The sequence below is a fragment of the Danio rerio genome, chromosome 4 (assembly GCF_052040795.2).
Source record: "Danio rerio strain M-AB ecotype USA chromosome 4, GRCz13ab, whole genome shotgun sequence".
NCBI classification, from domain to species: Eukaryota; Metazoa; Chordata; class Actinopteri; order Cypriniformes; family Danionidae; genus Danio; species Danio rerio.
The window spans coordinates 66,777,355-66,800,159 of NC_141024.2; the positions used below are offsets into that span (position 1 = coordinate 66,777,355).

At 35.8% G+C, this 22,805-nt stretch overlaps 2 protein-coding genes across 2 annotated transcripts in view; one reads left to right on the top strand and one right to left on the bottom strand.

Annotated features, from left to right (window-relative positions):
• Positions 1 to 22,805, top strand: part of LOC137491011 (NACHT, LRR and PYD domains-containing protein 3-like) — a 171,845-nt gene that overhangs the window by 56,106 nt on the left and 92,934 nt on the right. The window lies entirely within an intron of this gene.
• LOC110439491 (uncharacterized) lies at positions 13,236 to 21,987 on the bottom strand. The gene is made up of 3 exons (XM_087249988.2): positions 21,958 to 21,987; positions 21,181 to 21,330; positions 13,236 to 16,896 (listed from the first exon to the last, which is right to left on the bottom strand). Exons 2-3 carry the CDS (start codon positions 21,263 to 21,265, stop codon positions 15,428 to 15,430), a joined length of 1,554 nt encoding a protein of 517 aa, XP_087106114.1. The 5' UTR covers positions 21,266 to 21,330; positions 21,958 to 21,987; the 3' UTR covers positions 13,236 to 15,427.

Here is a 22,805-nt window from a genome sequence, read left to right on the forward strand (position 1 = left end):
TTTATTTTTAGGCGTTATTCCAGTTTTGCACAAATTTATGTAATAGCCTATATTTTGATAGAAACACAGCTATTGCCTACATTTTTGTCACACACAGAACAAAGTCACGTACGAGGCTTGTCCTTTTTTCCATAAATAATTAGCTTAACCTTCGACATGCACTGTTACTAGATTAATGGGATTATTATTCTGTCTAAAAATTTTTTTATTACTGCTTACCTTCTTAATGTTATATCAACCTCTATCACTTGATCAATAAAAAGGCAGACACACAACAAGTGCACTGTTAAATCTATTAAAACTGATAAAAATGTATAAAAGTTTAGAAAAAAAGTATAAACGTCACACATTACATTACTTATTTTATTATACTTAAATGTTTAAATACTTAAAATTAAAAATTACGCATTAACTTGAGCAGCTGTTTACTCATGCTAACTGTCTCTGTTTCACTGATGGTTGCTTCTTTTTAAATATATACACTCATATTTGCTATAACTTTGCATGAGCAGATCAAGTTCAGCTGGAGAAAGAAATGGTGATCTCTTTTTTTAAGATGTTGCCATAGTCACTCGTAATGTCTGCGCTCCATTGATAATGCCTTTTTATAGTCACGGTGTGCGCGCTTAACTAGTTGGTCTACTCAAAGTTGATTGACCCAACTCAGATCAGCTATTCTGAAACCGAAAACTCTGAGTTTTTAATCTCTCGGTAAATCAACTCAGAGTTCAAGTTTAAATTTTGAGTTGTTTGAACCTCCTTACTGAAACAGGCCCCTGGACGATAAAGAACGTGACTAAGACACGCACACAAACACACACGGACACAGCATAAATTAAATTGTTTGACAAATGCTTTGTTTTCTGCCAATAAAGCCAATTTAAGTAACATTTTAATGATTGAGCTCTTTCTGTCTCTAACATTCAGGACAAGAAAATAACATTCTGTGAAGGTCCGCAAAATAACGTCCCTCACACCTTTAAAGAATTCCACATCTTGACCTTCTGGGAACATTACTAGACAACGGCCTTAACACCAACAAGCACGTTATGAGAACGTTGTGAGAATGTCAAATTTTCCAATAAGGTTTGGTCCCCTAAACATTCTGAGAACGTTTTAAATGTTCTGTAAAGGTCCCCCAAATAACGTCCTCCAAACCTTTAAAGAACTCAACATTGTGACATTCTCAGAACGTCCTTAACACCGACGGGGACATTCTAAGAACGTTCTGGGAATGTAAAATTTCTAACTGGGTTACGTGTCGTATTTAACAAATGGTTTACTGCTAATTTGATGTAATTTTGCTCACATGGATAATTGAATATTAATCAGATGATGTCATTACGCTGCTGTGCCGTCAGCCAATCGTTGCATTGCTGATCATGATTTCGAGGATCGATAGATCTGTCCTTCACAACACACCAGACATTCTAATCTGATTCACGAACTTGTTTGAAGAACCAAATTAGCGAGAGATCAGTTATCGAGATTAAAAGATCCAGGATCTGCCAAATCATTTTAGATCATTTAAGCGAGGTACGAAGAACGGACCCCCGGTTGTTATGTTTTCCCCTAGTAATAAGCATTTGTGTGTGTACTTTCAGGTCTCCAAACTTTGTGCAATGGTTGTAAAGTAAACAAACCAAGCATTATAAAGATCTGGAAAGAACACTATGAAATCCAAGACTGTTCCATCCAAGATACATCTGGACAGATCTTAATCACACTCTGGGGAGAAGTACATCTCCCAACTTGAGCTTGGTAAATCTTACACTTTTACCAATCTTATAACAAGGAAAATCCATGATGTTAAAAAGCTCTCAACCACTTCCACCACATCAATAGAATTTATTCAACAAGAAGTCTTTCCACCGGGACAAGGTCCCTAAATCATCAAGAGCCCCCTACCCCATGTACAGTGCTTACTGTTGAACCAATTGGTACCCATATTAGCATTAGGAAATGTTGTCCTAAATGTCACAAATCACAAGAGAACTTTTCCGTTAAACAACAATTTCACAATTTTTAAATTGTATGAATTATGCAATGTTTAACATTTTTTTTCCTAAAATATCCAAAATAAGCAAGAGTATCTGCAATCTGCTTGGCCCCGTAATTGCTGCTAGCAGCTATATATATATATATATATATATATATATATATATATATATATATATATATATATATATATATATATATATATATATATATTACAGAAATAACACAAAATGACACTTCTGCTACTGGACCAAACAAAAACCTATCAACAGCTGTATTTCCGCAACAAATCTGCTTTCTATAAAAGAATACAAGCTGCATTTACACAAAAAGGGTATAAGTTATCCAGTGATAAAATTCTAATAAAACTAACAAACATGGGAACGACATACAAAAGGATTAAGGACTGCTGCTGTACAACTGGGGATGGAAAGCAGACCTGGGAGTACTACAAAGTAATTTTAAGCAAGAAACATGATTTTTTTTTTTTTTCTTTAGATTTAAAAAACTGTCATTTTACATTTGACATGCTTTGGGTCCTCTGGCATTGGAACTGCACCACCTGGAACAATCTGCCCCACTCCCCTGCGTCTGGAGGATCCGTCATCCCTAAGCATCCAACCTCCATCCAAACCTCCAATTATTTCTCAATCTCAAGCAGCAGGTGCTTCTGTGGATGTGTCCCCTGAGACTTCTGCTAGTACACAACTATCCACCAGACAGAGATCAACACAAGCCTTACAATTTTTTGAACGTTCTGAAGAGCATGCAGAGAGAAGGACTGCTGTACTGGAGTCCCTCATAAAGCCCGACCTGGAGAGATGGAGGCGACTAAAGGAGAGGCGCAGATGTTCCTTTGAAAAAAAGATGTTGGCCAACTTGGGAACAATTGCAGATGAGCTAAAGAAAATTGAAAGGCAACAAGAGCAGATTATTCAGTTGCTGCAAAAGCCACAAATGTCTTGAAACTCATCATTTTTGTTTTTAATGAGTTGTGGGTGGGGGTCTATTTTATTTTAGTGACTTTGTGACTTTACTATTTTATTGCACTTGGTTGCTGTGTAGCTTTTTTAATATTAGTCTCAAGTATAAGCAACACTTTGTTATATTCTTATCAAAGCTTGCGTTAAAACAACTGCATGTTGCATGCAAAGCTAAAATCGTAAGTAAAAACATGCCTAAAGAGCAGAAATATGGGTGTCAAACTATCGTGGCTATAGTTACTAATTCCAATCAATTTACTGTCCATATAATGGCCTTTGTCTGTTTTACCACTTCATCATTCAGATTTATCAACTTTAGTCTTTTTAAACAAACATTGTGCAAAATGTAACCGATGACCGCACAGGCAGCATTCAGTTTTCTATTGAAGCGTCTTTGCCTACCAGTCAAGTGTCTATTTTGAGGGATGTAAACAAAAACAGTGGCTTCAACATACTTTGTTTTACATTTTGATTTTTTATAGCTTCCGAGAATCCAAAAAGAGTCACATATTGATAAATAATGTAATGAAATCTGTTTTAACATTAAGTTATGATTGAATTGCTTCTTGTTACAGTTAAGAAATAGTTTGATATCAAGCAGGAAATGTTCATGAGCTAATGACATAACCACATTGATATGATCTATAGCATGTCAGGCTGAGACTAGCTGAAACAACCAGCTAATAATCAACTTAAAATAGGCCTTGAAAGCTAAAAACAATTCAATCGGGTTGGTTTTATCTGGGTTATTAAATAGTCTTATTTTCATAAGGGTAACTTACTATTTTAATTAATAGTAAACGTATTGAATTATATGAATTATATGACGTATATGAATTTAATAATATAAATTGTTTTATAATAAATAGGATTCTTTTTTTTTTCTTGGTCAATCGTTCTTTATTTGTAAACAAAAATTACACATTTATAATAACGGTACTTCTAGAGCTTCCAGTACGACTGCAATGAAGCATGCAAAAGCTACGTGATCTGCCATGTTGAAGCAGCAAACTTGACTTGACGGCTCCTTTTTCAACTCCGATCCACCTGCGCTCGGCTAATCTCGTTGATCACAGGACACAGGCTGCAGCTGTGCTTCATGTCGAAAGCACCTTAACACTTTGATTTAATGGATCAGCTGTGTTTGATAGGAGGAGAGACGTGACCCTCCAGGAATCAAGTTTGAGACTTACCTTACATCAGTGGTCACCAAACTTGTTCCTGGAGGGCCGGTGTCCTGCAAATTTTAGCTCCAACTCTAATCAAACACACCTGAACAAGCTAATCAAGCTCTTACTTGGTATACTTGAAACATCCAGGCAGGTGTGTTGAGGAAAGTTGGAGCAAAACCCTGTAGGGACACCGGCCCTCCAGGACCAGGATTGGTGACCCCTGCCTTACATGATGTAATTCATTCCAGACACATAAAGAACCAATTTATCAATTACTTTTTTTAGTCCTTTTCCTTGTAGATGCACATAACACAAGTGTCAGCATCTGGTTTAATTGTCATGTCTAGTAATATGCATCTGAGATTTATCATACAAACAAACAGAAAAATAATTACAAACTATTTACTAAACTATTCCAATGTTACCTAAAAACATACATTAATATATTATTAATCTTATTGTCCAAAACATTAAGCATAATTAAGCATTATCACATTATAGTCAATCAGATAAACTATAATAAAAGCAAATTGTATATGTCAATGTAATAGTGTATTTAAATTAATGAACGTATGCACACAAGAAAGAACCTCACAAGCACCACACTCTTACCTCTTGGAAAGACTCAAACAAATGTGGCATCCATCCATCTAACTTGAGCCAAAACATGGTAGTTCAAAAAGAATACCACAAGTTTGAAAAGCTGTATTTATAAAAAAAAAAAAACATGATGGAACCTTGAGTAATTTATCAATGCAAAGAGTACTTAAAGTTTTTCACATTTTTAGAACTTAAATTTAGTTTTCAGAGCTCTCGATTTTTAAAGGTATTCTTTATATAACACCCTGCATTATGCATATTGTGTTTTAGTTAAACACATGATTAACTGTCAATTTATATACAAATGTATATACTATTTATTAAATATAAACAAATCTTAGACAATATGTTGTAGCGATTTGACTAGTTAGGGGTGCCAACTTATATATTTATAAGTAAAAAATAAAATTTTTAAAGTCAGTGCTACATGGGATACACTAGCAGTGCAATAACCCTGGTAACCCCTTATAGAGCTAAAGACAAAATAAATCAGACTAAACCAGTTTAAATTGCATTCTACTATTATTTAATTAGGTCTCCTTACAACCTCAAAATAACACTATATACATGTTTTACAACAGAAAAAGTTTCAAACCCATTCCAACAAGCATTTAAATAATTCAACAAATCAAATGCACAAAACAAAATAATAATAATAATAGTAAACCACATAAAGAGGTACCTCTGTCGACTTGGAATTAACTTGATCCATGCACAAGATTAAACCACTGATTCACATCAATTTGTTAGTACCTTACATTCATTACTGTTATACAGAAATTCAATATAAACAATTTAAACAGTTCAATGATTCAGTCGGTTCAACATTTCAATGATTCACTCGGGTCAAACAATTCAATGATTCACTTGGTTTAAACAATTCAATGATTCATTCAGTTATAGTGATCAAGATGCTCAGTTTGTTTAAACAGGTCAATGATTCATTCAGTTCTAACTGAGATGTTTAAAGTTCGTCAAACAGTTCAATGATTCACTCGGTTTCAATAACTCAAGCTGCGTCCCAAATGGCACACTATACACTATGCACTCATGCACTATGTACTTATGCACTTACACACTCAACAGGATAGTATATGTATGTAGTGTTGTCCCAAATGGCACACTACTGTTTTTTTTTACTAAGCGGAAATTCAAACCGTTTCTCTAATGACGTTTGACGGTTGCCAAATCAGTGAAATAAACGACTGAATTATCAGATAATACCTGCCGTGAGGATTGCCGCATTTACCATCGGGAGGCGCTATAATCACTCTCGTAGGAGAATTTTGCTTTCACCTACCAAAATAAATAAAGTTATTCAACGTGTGCCTGATAGCTCCGCCTTCTCCGCTACGTAAGCAAACCTGCGGTCGTTGAGTGCGTGAAGTGTCCATCATTACACACTTCATTTTAGCGGCTAAATGAGTGCATCATCCGGGTAATTAAAGTGCACTTATTATTTTTAGAGTTTTCAGTGTAAACACACTACTTACACTATTTATACTACAAAATGGCGTAGAATAGTGCATAAGTATGCGATTTGGGACACAGCTTCAGATGCTCATAGTTCGTTCAAACCGCTCAATGATTCATTCAATTCTAACTGAGATGCTCAGAGTTCGTCAAACAGTTCAATGATTCAGTCAGTTTCATTAACTCAGATGCTCAAAATTCGTTTAAACAATTCAATGATTCATTCGGTTCTCGTAACTCAGATGCTCACAGTTTGTTCAAACAGTTCGATATTTCACTCGAGAGCATGCTTTTGCTCATTCCCTCATAAACCATACATGGAGAGAAATAGTTGAGTTGCAGAAGTGCCGTAGACGTACTGCGACGTACTGCATCGTCGTCTGTTTTAGTCACAAATTAAAGTTAGATCAGCTCACCAGTCTGAAGATTACAGGAGTTAACCAAACAAACACATTGTCTCTCAGCCAGACGATTCATTTCAGCCCGAGCCATCATTGCCTGAGCTCCTAGCCAAAGCTCCGCATGCTCTCTTCTTAGTGAACAAACACTTCCTTCTTTTATTCTTTTCCCACGATTGAGATGCGTTTTTTTTAAATAAATCACCCCCATGTGGACATTAAGTGACCGCTTTCAGCTCGTTATATGAATGTATATGTATATATATATATATATATATATATATATATATATATATATATATATACACATTTTACATTTAATTACAAGACATTGAATCTGTCACATGACCTTGTTTATAAGGAATCGGAGGAGCACACAGCTCTTTAACAAATAATTGAAAATAGGACAAAGTTAGTTTAACTATACCAGATTCAGTTAGTGTGCAGGACATACAAAACAACTGTTAATCATTTTTTTGCTAAACATTTTTTCCATCATTTGCAGCTGGGGTAACACAGAAAGTATTGGTTGTGGCTTGGACAATGGCAGAGGACGAATTCATGAAAACAATTAGAGATGAATTCCCACAACTGCAGGACAGAGAATTTACTCTTTGCCGAATTAACAGGCACAGAGAAATTATCCCATTACAGCTTTCCACAATTTGCCCTGCCACAATTAAGGCCTGCCAGGAGCTAAGGCATTCAAGATCGGCAGTGTATATACGACTCAAGGTATAAATATTTAGTCATTTTTCTTTTAAATAACCAGATGGACAGTTGGTTTAACAGGTCTATATAGACAAATTTGAATGTATGTAAATTTCTCAATTGTTCAAGTTTAGGATACTGAAAACGATCAATTACAGTTTTTGTGCATGCAAGACAGTATTCCTAGTTACGTTTTTGGGGTACTTTTTCAGGTTTTGGAGCCAGCTGCTGAGGTAAATTTATTTGATGCTGACAATGTAAATTTTTCGATTGCTTTTTGATTACTGTGTTTTAATATTCTAAAAGCAATTATAGTATGATTTACATGTGAAAATGTTTCTGCATTCAACATGATGTCCCCTTATTGTTTTCAGGTTCTGGAGCCAGCTGATGAAGAAGCTTTACCTGAGGATGACAATAGCCCCTTTCACACATACAGACCTTTCTGAAAAATTGCCGGCAATTTTCCGGAAAGGTTGTATGTGTGAACAGGTCCTTTTTGAAAATACCGGTAGATTCGTTCTGGCTATTTTCCGGAAAGAGAAGTTGTAACATTACCGGCAATTTGCCGGAATGCTGCGCTGTGTGAATGCAGAAGGAAGATTGCCGTAATAAGCGCGTGCACGTCTAGAACGTGCTGACGTGAGACGTCTGCTTTAGCCAATCACAACAGTCAGACGCATTTACGTCCGCGCGGTTTGTGAGAATAAAAGCCTTTGAATATTTTTCCAGACACATTTAGCTGCTAGAAGTTAGTCAGATCACGTTTATATGTTCTTCTTAATGCCAATTGTGTAAATAATCATCGATGAGATGCTTATGATAAGCCGCTGTTTGTTTACCTTCAAGCTTTGCGTGTGCCTGTGAAACAGCCTGTGAGCGCCTGCTCACGCACATATTATAAACATCTCGACATGCGAAAGTGATCCTGCGAAAGTTGTTCACAATATTGATCATCCACAGAGTTTGTAATTTAGTAAAATGTTTACAAACACAAGCGCAGCCGTTTAAAGCTCATTTGTGGTAAATGATTTCAGAATTTACCGGTATTTTGGAATGGATGTGTGAATGCTCTTTTCCGGAAAATTTCCGTAACGTCCTCACCTGTGTGAACAGCGCTTTTTTGAATATATCGGTAAAGTCGTTCCAGAAATTTTCCAGATATTTACCGGTATCACTGTGTGAAAGGGGCTAAAGTAATTGTTTTCAGTGTTACATCTGAAGACTTTGAAAGAACCAATGTATGATTTACATGTGAATGTAAATTTCAGAATGCAAAGCAGTGATTTTAAATAACAGCATTTTGTGCTTTTTCAGATTGCAGAGGTTGCTGTGGATGACAGTGAACTACGAAATAATAATGTAATGTATACTGTTTTCAATTGTAAGATACTACATGGAATATGCATGTCTAAGGTTTTCAGAGGTCACTTTTTTATTTTTTGTTTTATTTTATTCATTTTTTTTTTTTTTGGAGCTGGCTGGCTTTTTGTTGCATTAGTGAGGTTGATTGTACTGATATGTTGGTACCTTATGCTGCATTCCGGTTGAGGGTGAGTGTAAAATCTCTGTCTTTGAACTAGTTCGTTTGGTTTGCTGAAGGCTACGGGTTGCGGGTCAAGAAAACAGTCTCACTCGAGAGAATGATCTAAATCTTCATTTATTGATTGCATGGCATCAACTTGCTTGTTTGTGTGTGTATGGGTGTGTGATTTTTTTAGATGTACGCACACACACCATCAATGAACTTCTCGGATTGAAATACTCCTTTTTCTCTAACTCTTTACAATGCACAGCTTTAATTCTCTTACTAACCCCAATCATCATCAACTCTTTCTCCCCTCTGCCACTTTCCGAAACTGCGCAAGAAACTTTGGATCAGCCTATTTCACGCTGATCGGCAGGGGTGACTGGAAGAGTCCAAGTCGCAGGGGGGAATATTTTCTACAGTTAGGAAAGACTTTCTTCTGATATAGTCCCTCTAAAGGCTGATTCATACTTCTGCTTCAAGCCCATGCATATGCTACGGCGCTGACGCATAGCCCTACGCCGTGGCCGTCGGCGACGCTGATGTGCACCTCTCAAAAAATGTAACTACACGATGCAATGACGCATAGCGCAAGCTCTGTGATTGGTCGGCTTGGTAGCGCTGATGAGTCTGGTCGGGACTGAGTCTGGTTTAGGTCCTGTCGCAAGCCCAATAGAGCGATTGTTTACAAGTGTGGAGTCCCGTGAGGGAGCTCCAGATAAAAAGTTTTGTTTTGTGTTAACTGTTGGAATGTCTTCCTCTATTCCATGTGTGTTCAATTCAAACTCAGGAGAAATGGTTCAATGCTTAAAAGATTAGTAATTTATTGAATACAAATGAATAATTGATGTTCAGAGCTCTGGGCATACACCAAGATAGTCTAACAGTTATACAATGCTAACCGGGACTAAGTCAGGTACTCTGCCCTTGCCCGGTGTCTAAAACCCAGTTTTATAGACAGCAGGAGTAAAGAGGGTGAGTTCCGGGCTGCTCCTCTGCATATTTGGTATTTCCTCCTTCACCATTCTCTTTCTGCACAGAAGATTTGTATAGTTAATTGCACCTTTTACATATTTCATAACTCGTGACAACCATACCCTTCTTGTGACCCTGCACATCTTTTTTTGGTAGAGAGGAAGTCTGGACCAAGGCCCCCCCTCTTGCAATATCTTGCAGCCAATTTCCCTTGTCAGCAGAACTTTAAACTAGATGTTCCAGTACATGACCCCATAATAAAAGAAGAACTTTAGTTAGTATAACATATCACATAACGAGAAAAAGATTGGTTAATCAGTTGCTAGTCAAAACTTTTTTTCTAATGAACACAATCAATGTATTCGTGTATTAGTCTATTAGTCCATGATTTATATGTTCCTAAACAAGATATGAAGATATTTAATGTGAGTATATAATGTGTATGTAAGATTTTCTTCAGTTTTCCTCCAATAATTCCCTCTGTTGACCTCCTAACATAACTCCTAACATCCCTTGCTTGATCACTGCATATCCTGCTTGTAATCCTAATTCAGGATCCCTGAAACAACATCCATCTGTGTACACATTTTCTACCTCTCCTGTCAGTGGCACTGATTGCAAATCAGATCTCAGCTTGCTGTCCCCCATGACTACCTCCTCACAGTTATGTGGCTCTCCCTCCACCATGTAGTCAGCCATGTTAATGCCTTCGTGTGTGAAAGTTAGGTTTGGAGCGCTTAGCACTTTCCACACTCTGTTCTGTCTTAGTGAAGACATTGTAAAAGCAAGTGAATTTACGTATGCCATTACAGAGTGTGATGTGAGCACTGTTGTTGCATGTCCCATTACTAAATGTGCTGTTTTCTGAATAATCTTGGCTAGCCCTACTGCGTATCTAGTACACGGAGGCTGACGCTGTTCTGCCTTGTCCAGTAAAATGTTCAAATACATCAAAACTACTCTGTTGCTATCTTTTTTCTGAAATAACACCCCATTCACTGTTTTCTCTGTTTCTGAAACATCCAGATAGAATCGTCGACTATAGTCAGGATTGGCCAAATTAGCTGCACTTGCTAACATAGCCTTCAATTCAATTAATTGCTTCTCTGTTTCTGTTGTCCAATCTATTGTGGCCCTTAACTGTTTGGTTCCCTTATCCTGCACTAACTGCCTCAGTGGGGTCATCCTATCAGTAAATTGTGGTATGAACTGTCTACTGAACCCAGCCAAACCCAAGAATGACAGCATGTCTTTTACAGTCACTGGTTTGGGTGATTCAAAATGGCTGATCGGTGGTTGGGCGAAATTCCTGCGCCTAGCCCGGACACCACTCGTCCCAGGAATGTGACCTGTGGTCTACACACCTGTAATTTTGATCTGCTTACTTTGAACCCAGCTCTATACAAGTGTAATAACACCTGCTTGGTCGCAGTCAAACAGGAGTCCACTGTTTCAGCAGCTAGTAAAATGTCATCAACATATTGAATCAATACCACTCCATCTGGCAGAGGACAATCGCTCAGTAGAGCTCTCAGTGAGTGGTTAAACAACCCTGGAGAAAGTATGAATCCTTGTGGTACTCTTGTGTACCTGTATTGTTGTCCCCTAAAGGTAAATGAAAACACATCCCTTAAATTTGGTGCCAGTGGTAAACAGAAAAATGCATTCGCTAAATCTATGCATGAAAACCACTTGTGGTCTAGATGTAGGGCTGATAATGCGGTCTATGGATTTGGCACTGGCAAAGTGGCAGTTTTCACTACCACATTGATTTTTCTTAAGTCATGAGCCATTCTATATTTTCCTGTCTTTTGTTTTTCTACAGGTAAGATTGGGGTGTTCCATTGTGATGTTGATGGCTCTAATACACCTGCTGTCAACAGCCCTTCAATTGTATCTGCGATACCTGCTTCAGCTTGTGGTTTGTGAGGGTACTGTGGCTGCCAAACTGGCCTTTCATTTTTTAGTTCAAATTTCATGTCTGAGAGTGAGGAGCAAAAACCCACATCTGTTGGTCCTGTCGACCATAATTGATCTGGTAAACTGTCTATCATTGGTGCCGACGCCTCATGATCTGTTCTTTCTCTCCCATGCCACCTGTTGACCCATACATGTTTCATTATTACACTGTCTGTTGTGACCATATCAATACGATATGCTTTGTCTGATGGTGAGTAAAATAAATTTGGTATTTGGGTGGCGACCCAGTCTGTTAATTTAGACCAGTGGTTCCCAACCTTTTTCTTTGGGGCCCCCCCCATGAACATATACAAACATTGGAACCCCCCCACCATATAAATACACACCCACGCACACACATATGTACTGTATATATGTATATATATATATATATATATATATATATATATATATATATATATGTGTGTGTGTTTGTGTAATGTTAATATATAGTAATACGTATAGAGAATATTAATTAATCAGTTTTAACTTGTCTTGGCCTTCAATAAAACCAAAATTTAGGTAGGCTTTGTCATACTGTCTAATCTTTTTTTTTGCCTCTGAAGAATCAATGCATTTACGTTTGTCTGGTCATTTACGATTACCTCATAGTAAAGTTGTTGCACGTACGCCGGTTTCTGCTTCAAAAAGAGCTAGTTTAAGTCACTTTTACATTCAAGAAGTGTTCAGGAAAAACAAAGCACCAGCGAAGAAACTCGACACTGAGGAACATTTACACCTCACTGCCAACTAGCGTTTCGGGAGTGTTAGGCCCCGTTTACACTAGTGCGTTTTAGTTTTAAAACGGCGTTTTAGAATGAAAACGATACGCGTCCACACTCGCGTTTTACCCAGCGATTCTGAACAGCTCTCCGTCCACACCAAAAAGCTGAAAACGCACATCACGTGACCGCACACACACTCTCGGGCAAGCGCTGCAGCCCATCTACCCAGATGAGAGCTGTGCTAGCCGGAATTCTCATCAAGCATCTCCCGCTGAATCTAATCTCACTATATTTATTAAACGGGATATTTCATTCATCTTGTTGTCTTTATCTAACGACATATTCCCTGACTTTGGTCATTGGAATCTATTACTTGTTCTCAGGTAACGTGTTTTGGCTGAGCGCAAAGATAAGTTAATGATTAATGTAACCACGTAGCCAATTCTGTATATTGACTGATCACTTGCCTTTATTTTCTATAATGTATAAACTTAATAATGGCCATTGTCGATTATTAAAACTGATATTCAGCAAAAGAGAGGCTGTGTTTCGTATTTTCACTGAAATTGAAAGGAGGCAGTAATGTTATAGGCTCCGTTTTGTTATAAATATCCACACAGTGAAGATGATGCTCATTATGCAGCACGACGCCTCAACATTTCTGCTGTCTGTTAAGTTGCTAATATTAAAATGAAGATAGACAGTTCCTTAAATCATGTTTACATTTTATTGTTGAGAAAGTGAAACAATGTAGCCAGGGTGATGTGAATGAAGTTATAAAGTACACTGTTCCCTTTGAAGATTTACCCATGTCCTCAGTATAGTCTGCTTTTCCATATCAAACTGAGAAGAAGAGATGCAGCCTTGATCAAACTTGCGAAGTCTGAACTTACAAGGAGAGGATGCAGGGCTGAACTGTGTGTGTTAGGATACTTAATATTGAGGAAAAGCCCCAATCAGAGAGGCGAATGTCTGCAGCCCCGCCTCCGTTTTCAGATGTCTCCGTTTTCCATCATCCACACTGAGACGGAGCAGCAGCGTTTCAGAATTCGTGAGAAGTAGTGTAGTGTGGACGGTTGGCGTAACCGTAGCAAAACTTATGCGTTTTCAAACTAAACCGCATTAGTGTAAACCGGGCCTTAATGCAGACCAACAGAGACAGCACGCAGAAGTATAAATGCACAGCTACGCGTTGAATATTTAGCAGACCAGAATATTTTTTCCACAACAATTTACAGTCACTTGTCCAGCAGTCTTTGAATAAATCATAAGGTATGAACTCCTATTTTATAAACATACAAGGGCAATTATTGTCTATTTGCTCCGTGCGCTGCTCCAGATAGACAAACAAGCTACATCATCCTTTACCTTAGGTTCTTTGCAACAAAATTAGTCCATTTTCAGCTTTTTCTGTTCTTGTGTGAATGAGTAATACCCTGCTATGTCTTGTAAGTGCCAAATGCAACAAATTTGGGTCATGAAATTCCAAAATTCAAGAAAATACAATAACGTATTTACAAAATGACATTTTTTTTACTAGTCATTTTTCAAAATCTTTTGTTAGACTTTGCACATGACTTTTCTAAAACTTTTTTATACACACACACACATTTATATATATATATATATATATATATATATATATATATATATATATATATATTAATAGATTATTGCAGTTTATATATATTTGTACATTATTTATTTTACATTTAAAGTATGAAGGCCGTTTGGACATTGAAAAAAAGTACTACTGTGCTATTTGCTTTTTTTGATATAGTGTTATAATTTTGATATGGTTATTAAGAAGTAAAATTATGATTTTTGTGATAATAACCCATACAATATCTTGTTTTTCACTTTTGACAAGTAGGAAACTCTTGTTGTTTTTTCCCACCCTTCGGTTGAACTAAAATGATTCTTGCATACTACATGATTAAGACAAAATAAGTTTTTCTCGTGCGTCCTGACATATGCTGGTAACAAACAAAAACTGACCACAGTTTTATAGAGCACACAGGGCCTGAGTTATGCACTAAGACTTGCTTTAAAACAAAAAAAAAAAAACTAAGCTGTTTGTGTTGAGGTGGTTCATTATAGGACAGAAAACATATATAATAATAGTTAGCATTTAACAGCAGTGTTTTTTGAATTTCAAAGGGGTTTCTTTAAAATGACATTAAGATAAAGCATTTATTGTTCTGTATGTGGGTGTGGTGAGACTTTAAATTTAGGTAGGGGAAAATACTTTTTTTTTTTGGCATGTTACCTTCTTCCAGTTGGAATAGAATAACTCTTGCATGCATTATTATAGGGAGAAATGTATTTTTCTTGTGTTTACTGATACCTGCTGGAAAGAAATGGAATTTTGATGGAGCACTCAAGGCCTGAGTTACACATTTTCTAACTTCAGTTTATATAAAACAGTATTTTATGAAATTTTAAAGGATTTCTTTTAAAATTATACCAAACTTTTGTATTTATTCCTCTGCATGTGGTTATGGAAAGCTTTTTAAATCGGAAGGCCAAATTCAGGCGGAAATACTCAAAATAGCCCAAAAGCTTAACAGGTTAATTTCTGATGAGCTGCTGAAACTCATCCCACATCGAAGCTGCGGTCACACTTTTGAGCATGCGACATTTTGCGCTGCGAAAAGGGGCGGGATTAAAAAAGATGATTAGACATTAAAAAAAGTGAGCGATTGTCCAGAGAGGTCATGTTTTGATCTTCGATTGGTCTCACACAGTCAAGTAATGCGATTTCGTAGGTCAGAGTTCACCTAGCTTGAACTCTGCAATGCAGTGAACTGCAAAACTTGACCCACAAACTTGCGTTTACAGTCTGACGCATTTGCGTGCATATGAATGGAAGTCTATGGGGAGAACGGTCCACTGTAACCGTGGCTTAGGTGCAAGTAAATGGTTTCTCTCCAGTGTGGATCCTCATGTGTCTGTTAAAGTTTGATGATTGTCTGAAACTCTTCCCACACTGAGTGCATGTGAATGGTTTCTCTCCAGTGTGGATCCTCATGTGTTCTTTAAGAGATGATGAGCATCTGAAACTCTTCCCACACTGAGTGCATGAGAATAGTTTCTCTCCAGTGTGGATCCTCATGTGTAGATTAAAGTATGATGAGCGACTGAAACTCTTTCCACACCGAGTGCATGTGAATGGTTTCTCTCCAGTGTGGATCCTCATGTGTCGGTTAAGTTGTGATGATTGTATGAAACTTTTCCCACACTGAGTGCATGTGAATGGTTTCTCTCCAGTGTGGGTCCTCATGTGGTGATTAAGGGATGATGATTGGCTGAAATTCTTCCCACACTGAGTGCATGTGAATGGTTTCTCTCCAGTGTGGATCCTCATATGTTGTTTAAGAGATGATGAGCGTCTGAAACTCTTCCCACATTGAGTGCATGAGAATGGTTTTTCTCCAGTGTGGATCCTCATGTGGTGATTAAGGTGAGATGAGCGTCTGAAACTCTTCCCACACTGAGTGCATGTGAAGGGTTTCTCTCCAGTGTGGATCCTCATGTGTTTATTAAGGGATGATGATTTGCTGAAACTCTTCCCACACTGAGTGCATGTGAATTGTTTCTCTCCAGCGTGGATCCTCATGTGTCGGTTAAATTGTGATGATTGTATGAAACTCTTCCCACACTGAGTGCATGTGAATGGTTTCTCTCCAGTGTGGATCCTTATGTGGTGATTAAGGGATGATGATTGGCTGAAACTCTTCCCACACTGAGTGCATGAGAATGGTTTCTCTCCAGTGTGGATCCTCATGTGTTGTTTAAGAAATAATGATTGGCTGAAACTCTTCCCACACTGAGTGCATGAGAATGGTTTCTCTCCAGTGTGGATCCTCATGTGTTTATTAAGGTAAGATGAGCAACTGAAACTCTTCCCACACTGGGAGCATGCGGATGGTTTCTCTCCAGCGTGGATCATCATGTGGTAATTAAGGGATGATGATTGGCTAAAACTTTTCCCACACTGAGTGCATGTGAATGGTTTCTTTCCAGTGTGGATGATCATGTGTTTATTAAGGGATGATAAGTAGCTGAAACTGTTCCCACACTGAGTGCATGTGAATGGTTTCTCTCCAGTGTGGATCCTCATGTGTTGATTAAGGGATGATGATTTGCTAAAACTCTTCCCACACTGAGTGCATGTGAATGGTTTCTCTCCCGTGTGAATCCTCATGTGAATCTTAAGATCGCCTTTTCTTCCAAAATTCCTTCCACATTGAGTGCAGGTGAAACAATTTTCGTCTTTTTTTTTCAAAATACCATCAGTCTGTAAATGAGTTTTTTCCTCAATTTTGACATGATGTTTCTCTTCTTTACTCCCCTCATTCTCTTCAATTAGATCTAAAATAAAAAAATATAAAAAACTGTTTTTATTAGGTCTTAAAAATCTCATCAAAAGCGTAAAGGTGAAAAGACACTGGAAACATTGGCTACACACACTGTAATTTTGATGCACATTAAATGTAAAATAAATCAGATCATATTTTGTTTAGTCCATTAACTTGTACACATTTAAGCAGATTTAATTCATCTTCATCTAGTGCTTTTACAATGTAAATTGTGCTGAAGCCACTTAACTTAGAAGTTCTAGTAAATTGAAACTGTGTCAGTCCAGTTTTCAGAGTTTCTCATAAAAGTAATTTTGGTCATATTGATCAGACACAGATTTGAAAGCTGTAAGTGGCCTATTTTTATTCATATATATTCAGAATTACAACAAAATGTTTTTCTAAAATTTGTAAAGCAGACAGGGAATACTTGTTCATTCTGTGCCTGACTGGTAAACGCATCGGGGAAAAAAAAAGTTCTGAGGTAACAGTTGAACAAACAGCTGAACATTTGCCTCGCAAACATAAGACATACCTGTACAGCATCTGCATAAAGACTGAAATATGCACCTTTCCCCTTGTGTGCTGTTGGGTCAATTTCATCCATTCTGGGTTGATTTTGTGGATTAATTTGGTCAAAACTTTCTGTGTTTTAGCAAAACGTACTGATATTTGGGAACATCTTATTTTGACATAATCTGGGAAAATGCTTTGAAATAAAAAACAAATCTCTCATCCGTTTCTGTAATAGTTAAATTACAGTGAGTTCATGCATCTAGCATATTGTTTTATAGCTATATTCTACTGTAACATGCATATATACATATATGCCTCACAAAAGTAGCAGAACATTCCAGGAAATCCCTAATATGGATGACAATTAAAATTACAGTTAGCATTAAATTATAAATCGACTTTCTTATAAATATATCCAAGATGGCTGGAAGTACACATATAAACCATTTATGGGCGTGCAGTCGTGTATTTATTCAGATCTTATTTTCATTCAACAGCAATAGCTGAATGCCTTCATCCATATTAGGGATTTCCTGGAATGTTCTGCTACTTTTGTGAGGTATATATGGATTTTCTGCTCAAGTGTAAATGAAACAGGCATTACATGCATTTAAAGTGCCACAATGCCCACATCAACCTATTTTAAAGGAAAACTAAAAAAAAAAAACGTAAGAAATAATTTTCTACTTAAGATATAATTTTTTGTACCATTTTTGATACAATTGTTACTCTATCAAAAATAGTAGCCTATTGAACATCAATATATAGCAAAGTAATGAAGTCAGAAATTCCAGTATCTGGACAACATTACACCTTAGTTAAAAATTCTGTCCAAAAGAACATGCTTGCAGCTTCATATCACATCGAATAACAACTCACACTATAAAATAAATTATATTTTCAGATTTGACGACAATTAAATTTTCAAAAAACAAACAGAAACTGCAAATCAGGAGGAGATCGGAGGCTCAAGAGGTATGATATGGCTCATAACAGACTAGTAAATGAGAAGTGGGTTAATTTATCAATGTTTTTTTTTCCTTTTTGATGTTACGAGTTATGCTGGATCTAATGTCACTATATTTGCTAAAAGTGATATTTAATTCATCTTGTCCTCTATATCTATCATAGGGCTGGACAATAATATAATATCAATATATCACAATAGATTTTTTTTCAATAACGGTGATATAATTTTTAAACCCATTTACGATATTTTGATACATTTGTGTATATGTTTTACATATGTTTTATCATATCTATCTATCTATCTATCTATCTATATATATATATATAGATTTTCTACCTTGTATCATTTGTCACTATATGACTTTACGTGCTCAGAAGTTGGTTAAGCTGCTCGGTCATAGAAAGCTACAAAATGAGCGACCTGAATACAGATATAGAGGAACAAGCTTCCACAAGTAAGAATGCAGACAAAGTAGTTGATGTGGATGTTGTTCGGCTTTATAAGTTCCGATAAACCTTTTGTTTCGGCGCTCTGCAAACTGTGCTGGAGAGCGATGCCGACTAGCATCGGAAACACATCAAATAGGTTCATAAAAGTTTAAGTCAACCTGTCGCCTCACCATCCACCTTCCCGATACCAAACACAGATGGCTATGAGGCGCAGTGTAGGGTTTTGCATGTCTACACATGAATATACACATATAAACATATAATATGTTCAAAACAAGTATGACACTTGCACATATATAAACCTACTGCATGCATACTCCCACATACACATGCACAGACATATAAACTCGATCCGATCATAAACTTGATCCTTGGATAAACACCCAAATTAACACACACACACACACACACACACAAAACTCTCTGCATGCTGGTATAGCACACAAGGAAACTTACAAAATAAAATTCAGAAACATATGTATCAGGAATCTGGTTATTTCAAAGCTTATGAAATAGAAAAAATTGGATTAATAGAAGTATTAAATCTGTTAAATAATGAAAATGTGTTATACAAAATATTAGTTTATATAAATAGACTATATAAAAATATAAGAACTATTTTATGTTAAATCTTTTAACTTAATTAGGAAATTACATACACAAAAATAGTCAGAAAGAACCCTTAAAGAACGTTTAAGATAAAAAGCAACCAGAACTTTAAATATACTCAAACAACTCTTTTTCTTTGCAAATATTAATGTAGCCTATACTCTTTTTGATTTGCTTTTGAATTATAATTATTATTCTTTTTCTATTTTTTTACGATGTGGATTTTGGTATTATTTTGACCAGAAATAATAAACTGCAGAAAACAGTCACACTACTTGCTCTGCAAACAGGTGTGTTCATGACTATACATACAAATAAAAATAATAAAATGAGAAAATATGACATTGCAACATCAAGCAGCATTAGGCATGGGCCAGTATAAGAATCTGACAGTATGATATCCTAAAATATATTTTCTTCTGAGACACTTTTAAAATATTTTTTAACAGTAAACATCTCAGGCTAAATAACTGAAATGAATCACAGATTTCTTTACGATTTAAAACAGCCTCTTTGGTCTTTACTGCAGGAGATACTGTTGTCCTAAAAAACAAAACATAAAAAAAAAACTAACATATACTGTTGGAACGGTGCAGCAGGAAATGTTGGCGATTTTAAAACCTTGACTTTTCCAAACTGCGGTAAACCTTGAATATAGTTATTGCCCCATGCCTCAGCAGCAAAACACTGATATTTAGGATCTAAAAATTTATTCTTTAAAAAAGTCTCAAGCAAAAAGATTCCAATGGCGCCCCCTGTTGGTGCATAAAGAATATGGTCTATATTCTGCGACTGTAAAATATTTTATAACAATTAATTATTTTAGTGTCCATTTCTTTCAGCATGCTCAATATTGGGGGCATCCACATTTTTTGACATACTGTAAACCAGAGTTTCTGCAGGTTTTACAAAGTTAAATTTAAGACTTTATGATATTTTTAAGACCATCATGAATGAAATTTTAGACTCATAAAGGGCTAAAGAACTTTTCAAATGGCCCAGATGAAAAAGATTTTTATTTGCCCCATCAAAATAAAATTTATTTTTAAAACTAAAAAATGAACAAATGTTTTTAAAGTTTTAAAAACTATAACAAACTAAATCTATGCACAACAATCTGTCCAGGTTAATATCCACAGCAGTAAATACATGGAGCACGTTTAAACAAATGTTATTGTGAGGAAAATAATTAAACCATTATGATAAATAGAGTTAAAAAGACCTTTTTGAATAAAAAGTTGAAAGTTTTATTAAGTTGAATTGTTGGTGATTGAATTGGTTTTGGCCAGATTGGGTAGAAAAACATGAACAAAGGAAAATAAAGACACAATACAGCACAATATTTCAGTAAATTTAAGACTTTTTAAGGCCTAAAATGTTAAGTCTTTTATGAGAATACTGTAGGTCAAATATCACCAGCTTAGTTAAACCTTTTATTAATTTATTGTTTTTATTTATTTTATAAAGCACCAAGGATGCTTTACAAACAGCAAAAGAACAAGAAAAGCAATAACGTTAAGAAGGTAGAGAAAATGGGAGACTAATAACACATAAAATAATGACAAAAGACCTGGGGACAAGTAACAAGAAAGAAACTCATTCCTGTCTTTCAATGAGTGCTTATGTGCATTTAGGAGAACTAGGCAGCACACTCAGGGCTGCAAGATGGATTTAGTATTATTATTATTAATAAAATATATCTGAATGAAAATATATCAAATGACTGAGTTGGTGTTTGAGAATGAAAACCAACCTGTTTGTTCCTGCTGATCTTCCTGTTTGACTGTGAATGTTTCTTCAATCTTCACATCTTCACTCTCCTCTTTAATAAATGCCATCTTTATAACAGTGTGGAGATCAGTCGCTTCAGCAGGAGTTTTTCTCCACGTTTTGACACTTTGTCCTGTTTAAAATGAATAAAACAATAAAAATGTCCTGTTTAAAATAAATAAAACAATGAACAGAAACAAAATTACTTCTCTTCAACAGTTTCTTTTTATTATCAAAAATAAATCAGGTAAAACATTTCTATAAAAATAGAGGTTAAATTGGTTTTATATTCACATTCTGAATATCTGAATTCTTAATAATATAATTTCATTAAAGTATTCTTTGCAAACTCTAAATAGCGAAATCATATTAGCAGCAAATGACTATCAAAGTACAACATTGTTCACATTTAAATAAACAGTGTTAATGTTGTTTTCAAGTCACACTTGCATGCTAATTCCGATCAAATATTCAACGTAACATGGTAAACAATATAGAGACTTCTAAATGAACAAATGTGCGAATATAAAACCAACTTTACCTCTATTAGAAAAGTTTGGGAAACCCTGCTTTAAAACACCTATTACACCCTTTTCTGTTTCAAACAATAGCCCTCGGCTTCTGAGAATAAAATAGTACTACGCTGTAAAAAGGGTTTAAATATTATTGTCAACAGCAGGTACATAATTTAGCATCGGGTGAAAAAAACTGAAACTTTAATTAAATCGGTTTATATCTGTATAAACGTTTTCAAACAAACCTTTCTCCAGTTGAATCACAGCGCTGAATCGGCGCCGCCTGATGACGTCACACGCCACGCCAAAATAAAAGTCATTATTTTATTTAACTTTTTTGCCACTTACTGTTGCAGTCATGACTTATTGATACATTTCTCCCATGTTTTTTACTTTACACTATTACTGCGCGCGCTCCCTCTCACACATTTCACATTTTAGGTGCTTTATTGGCATGACAAATAACTGTACATTTGTATTGCTAAAGCAGTGCAACCTCACTGCGTACAAACAAAACAGAGCAAAAAGGGCAGTAGTGCAAACAAATATGGATATAAAATATAATACAGAGAAAACACAGAAATAAATAAAATACAACTAGATGATTAAAATTAAAAATAGATTAATAAAAATAAAAAGATTAATACAAATATTTAAAAAATAGATTAGATTTCTCTCTCACACACACACAAACACACTTCAGTATTTTAAAGTTGATCAAAAAAATTTAATCTAAACATTTTAAGACAATTTTGAGAAACTTTTTAAATCCAGTTCATGATGATCTACAACACATTACTTCATATTAATATCTGAGTCCAAATCTGATGTTCCTGCTGTTGACAATATAATTTATCCCTTTATACAACGTAATACTATTTTACTCAAAGTAAAGAGGACTATGGAACAACGTGAGTGTATTAAGAGTCTTAATAAAGGTTTAATTTTTTTTAAATAAAATAATGTCACTTCAATCTAAGTATACATTACTATATATAAAAAATGCAGTACTAATTTTAATCAGCTCAGTTGTGGCTATTGTTTCTTGCTCGGACTTACTGGATTTATTTTTGTTAATTACTCTCATATAAAT

What these genes read in the sequence shown, in the direction of transcription:
- LOC110439491 (XM_087249988.2), bottom strand. Translation starts at nt 21,265, where the DNA reads ATGGCATTTATTAAAGAGGAGAGTGAAGATGTGAAGATTGAAGAAACA. An exon ending in AGATCAGCAGGAACAAACAG is followed by an intron (nt 16,897 to 21,180) that starts GTTGGTTTTCAT and finishes TTTTTATTTTAG; the next exon opens with ATCTAATTGAAGAGAATGAG.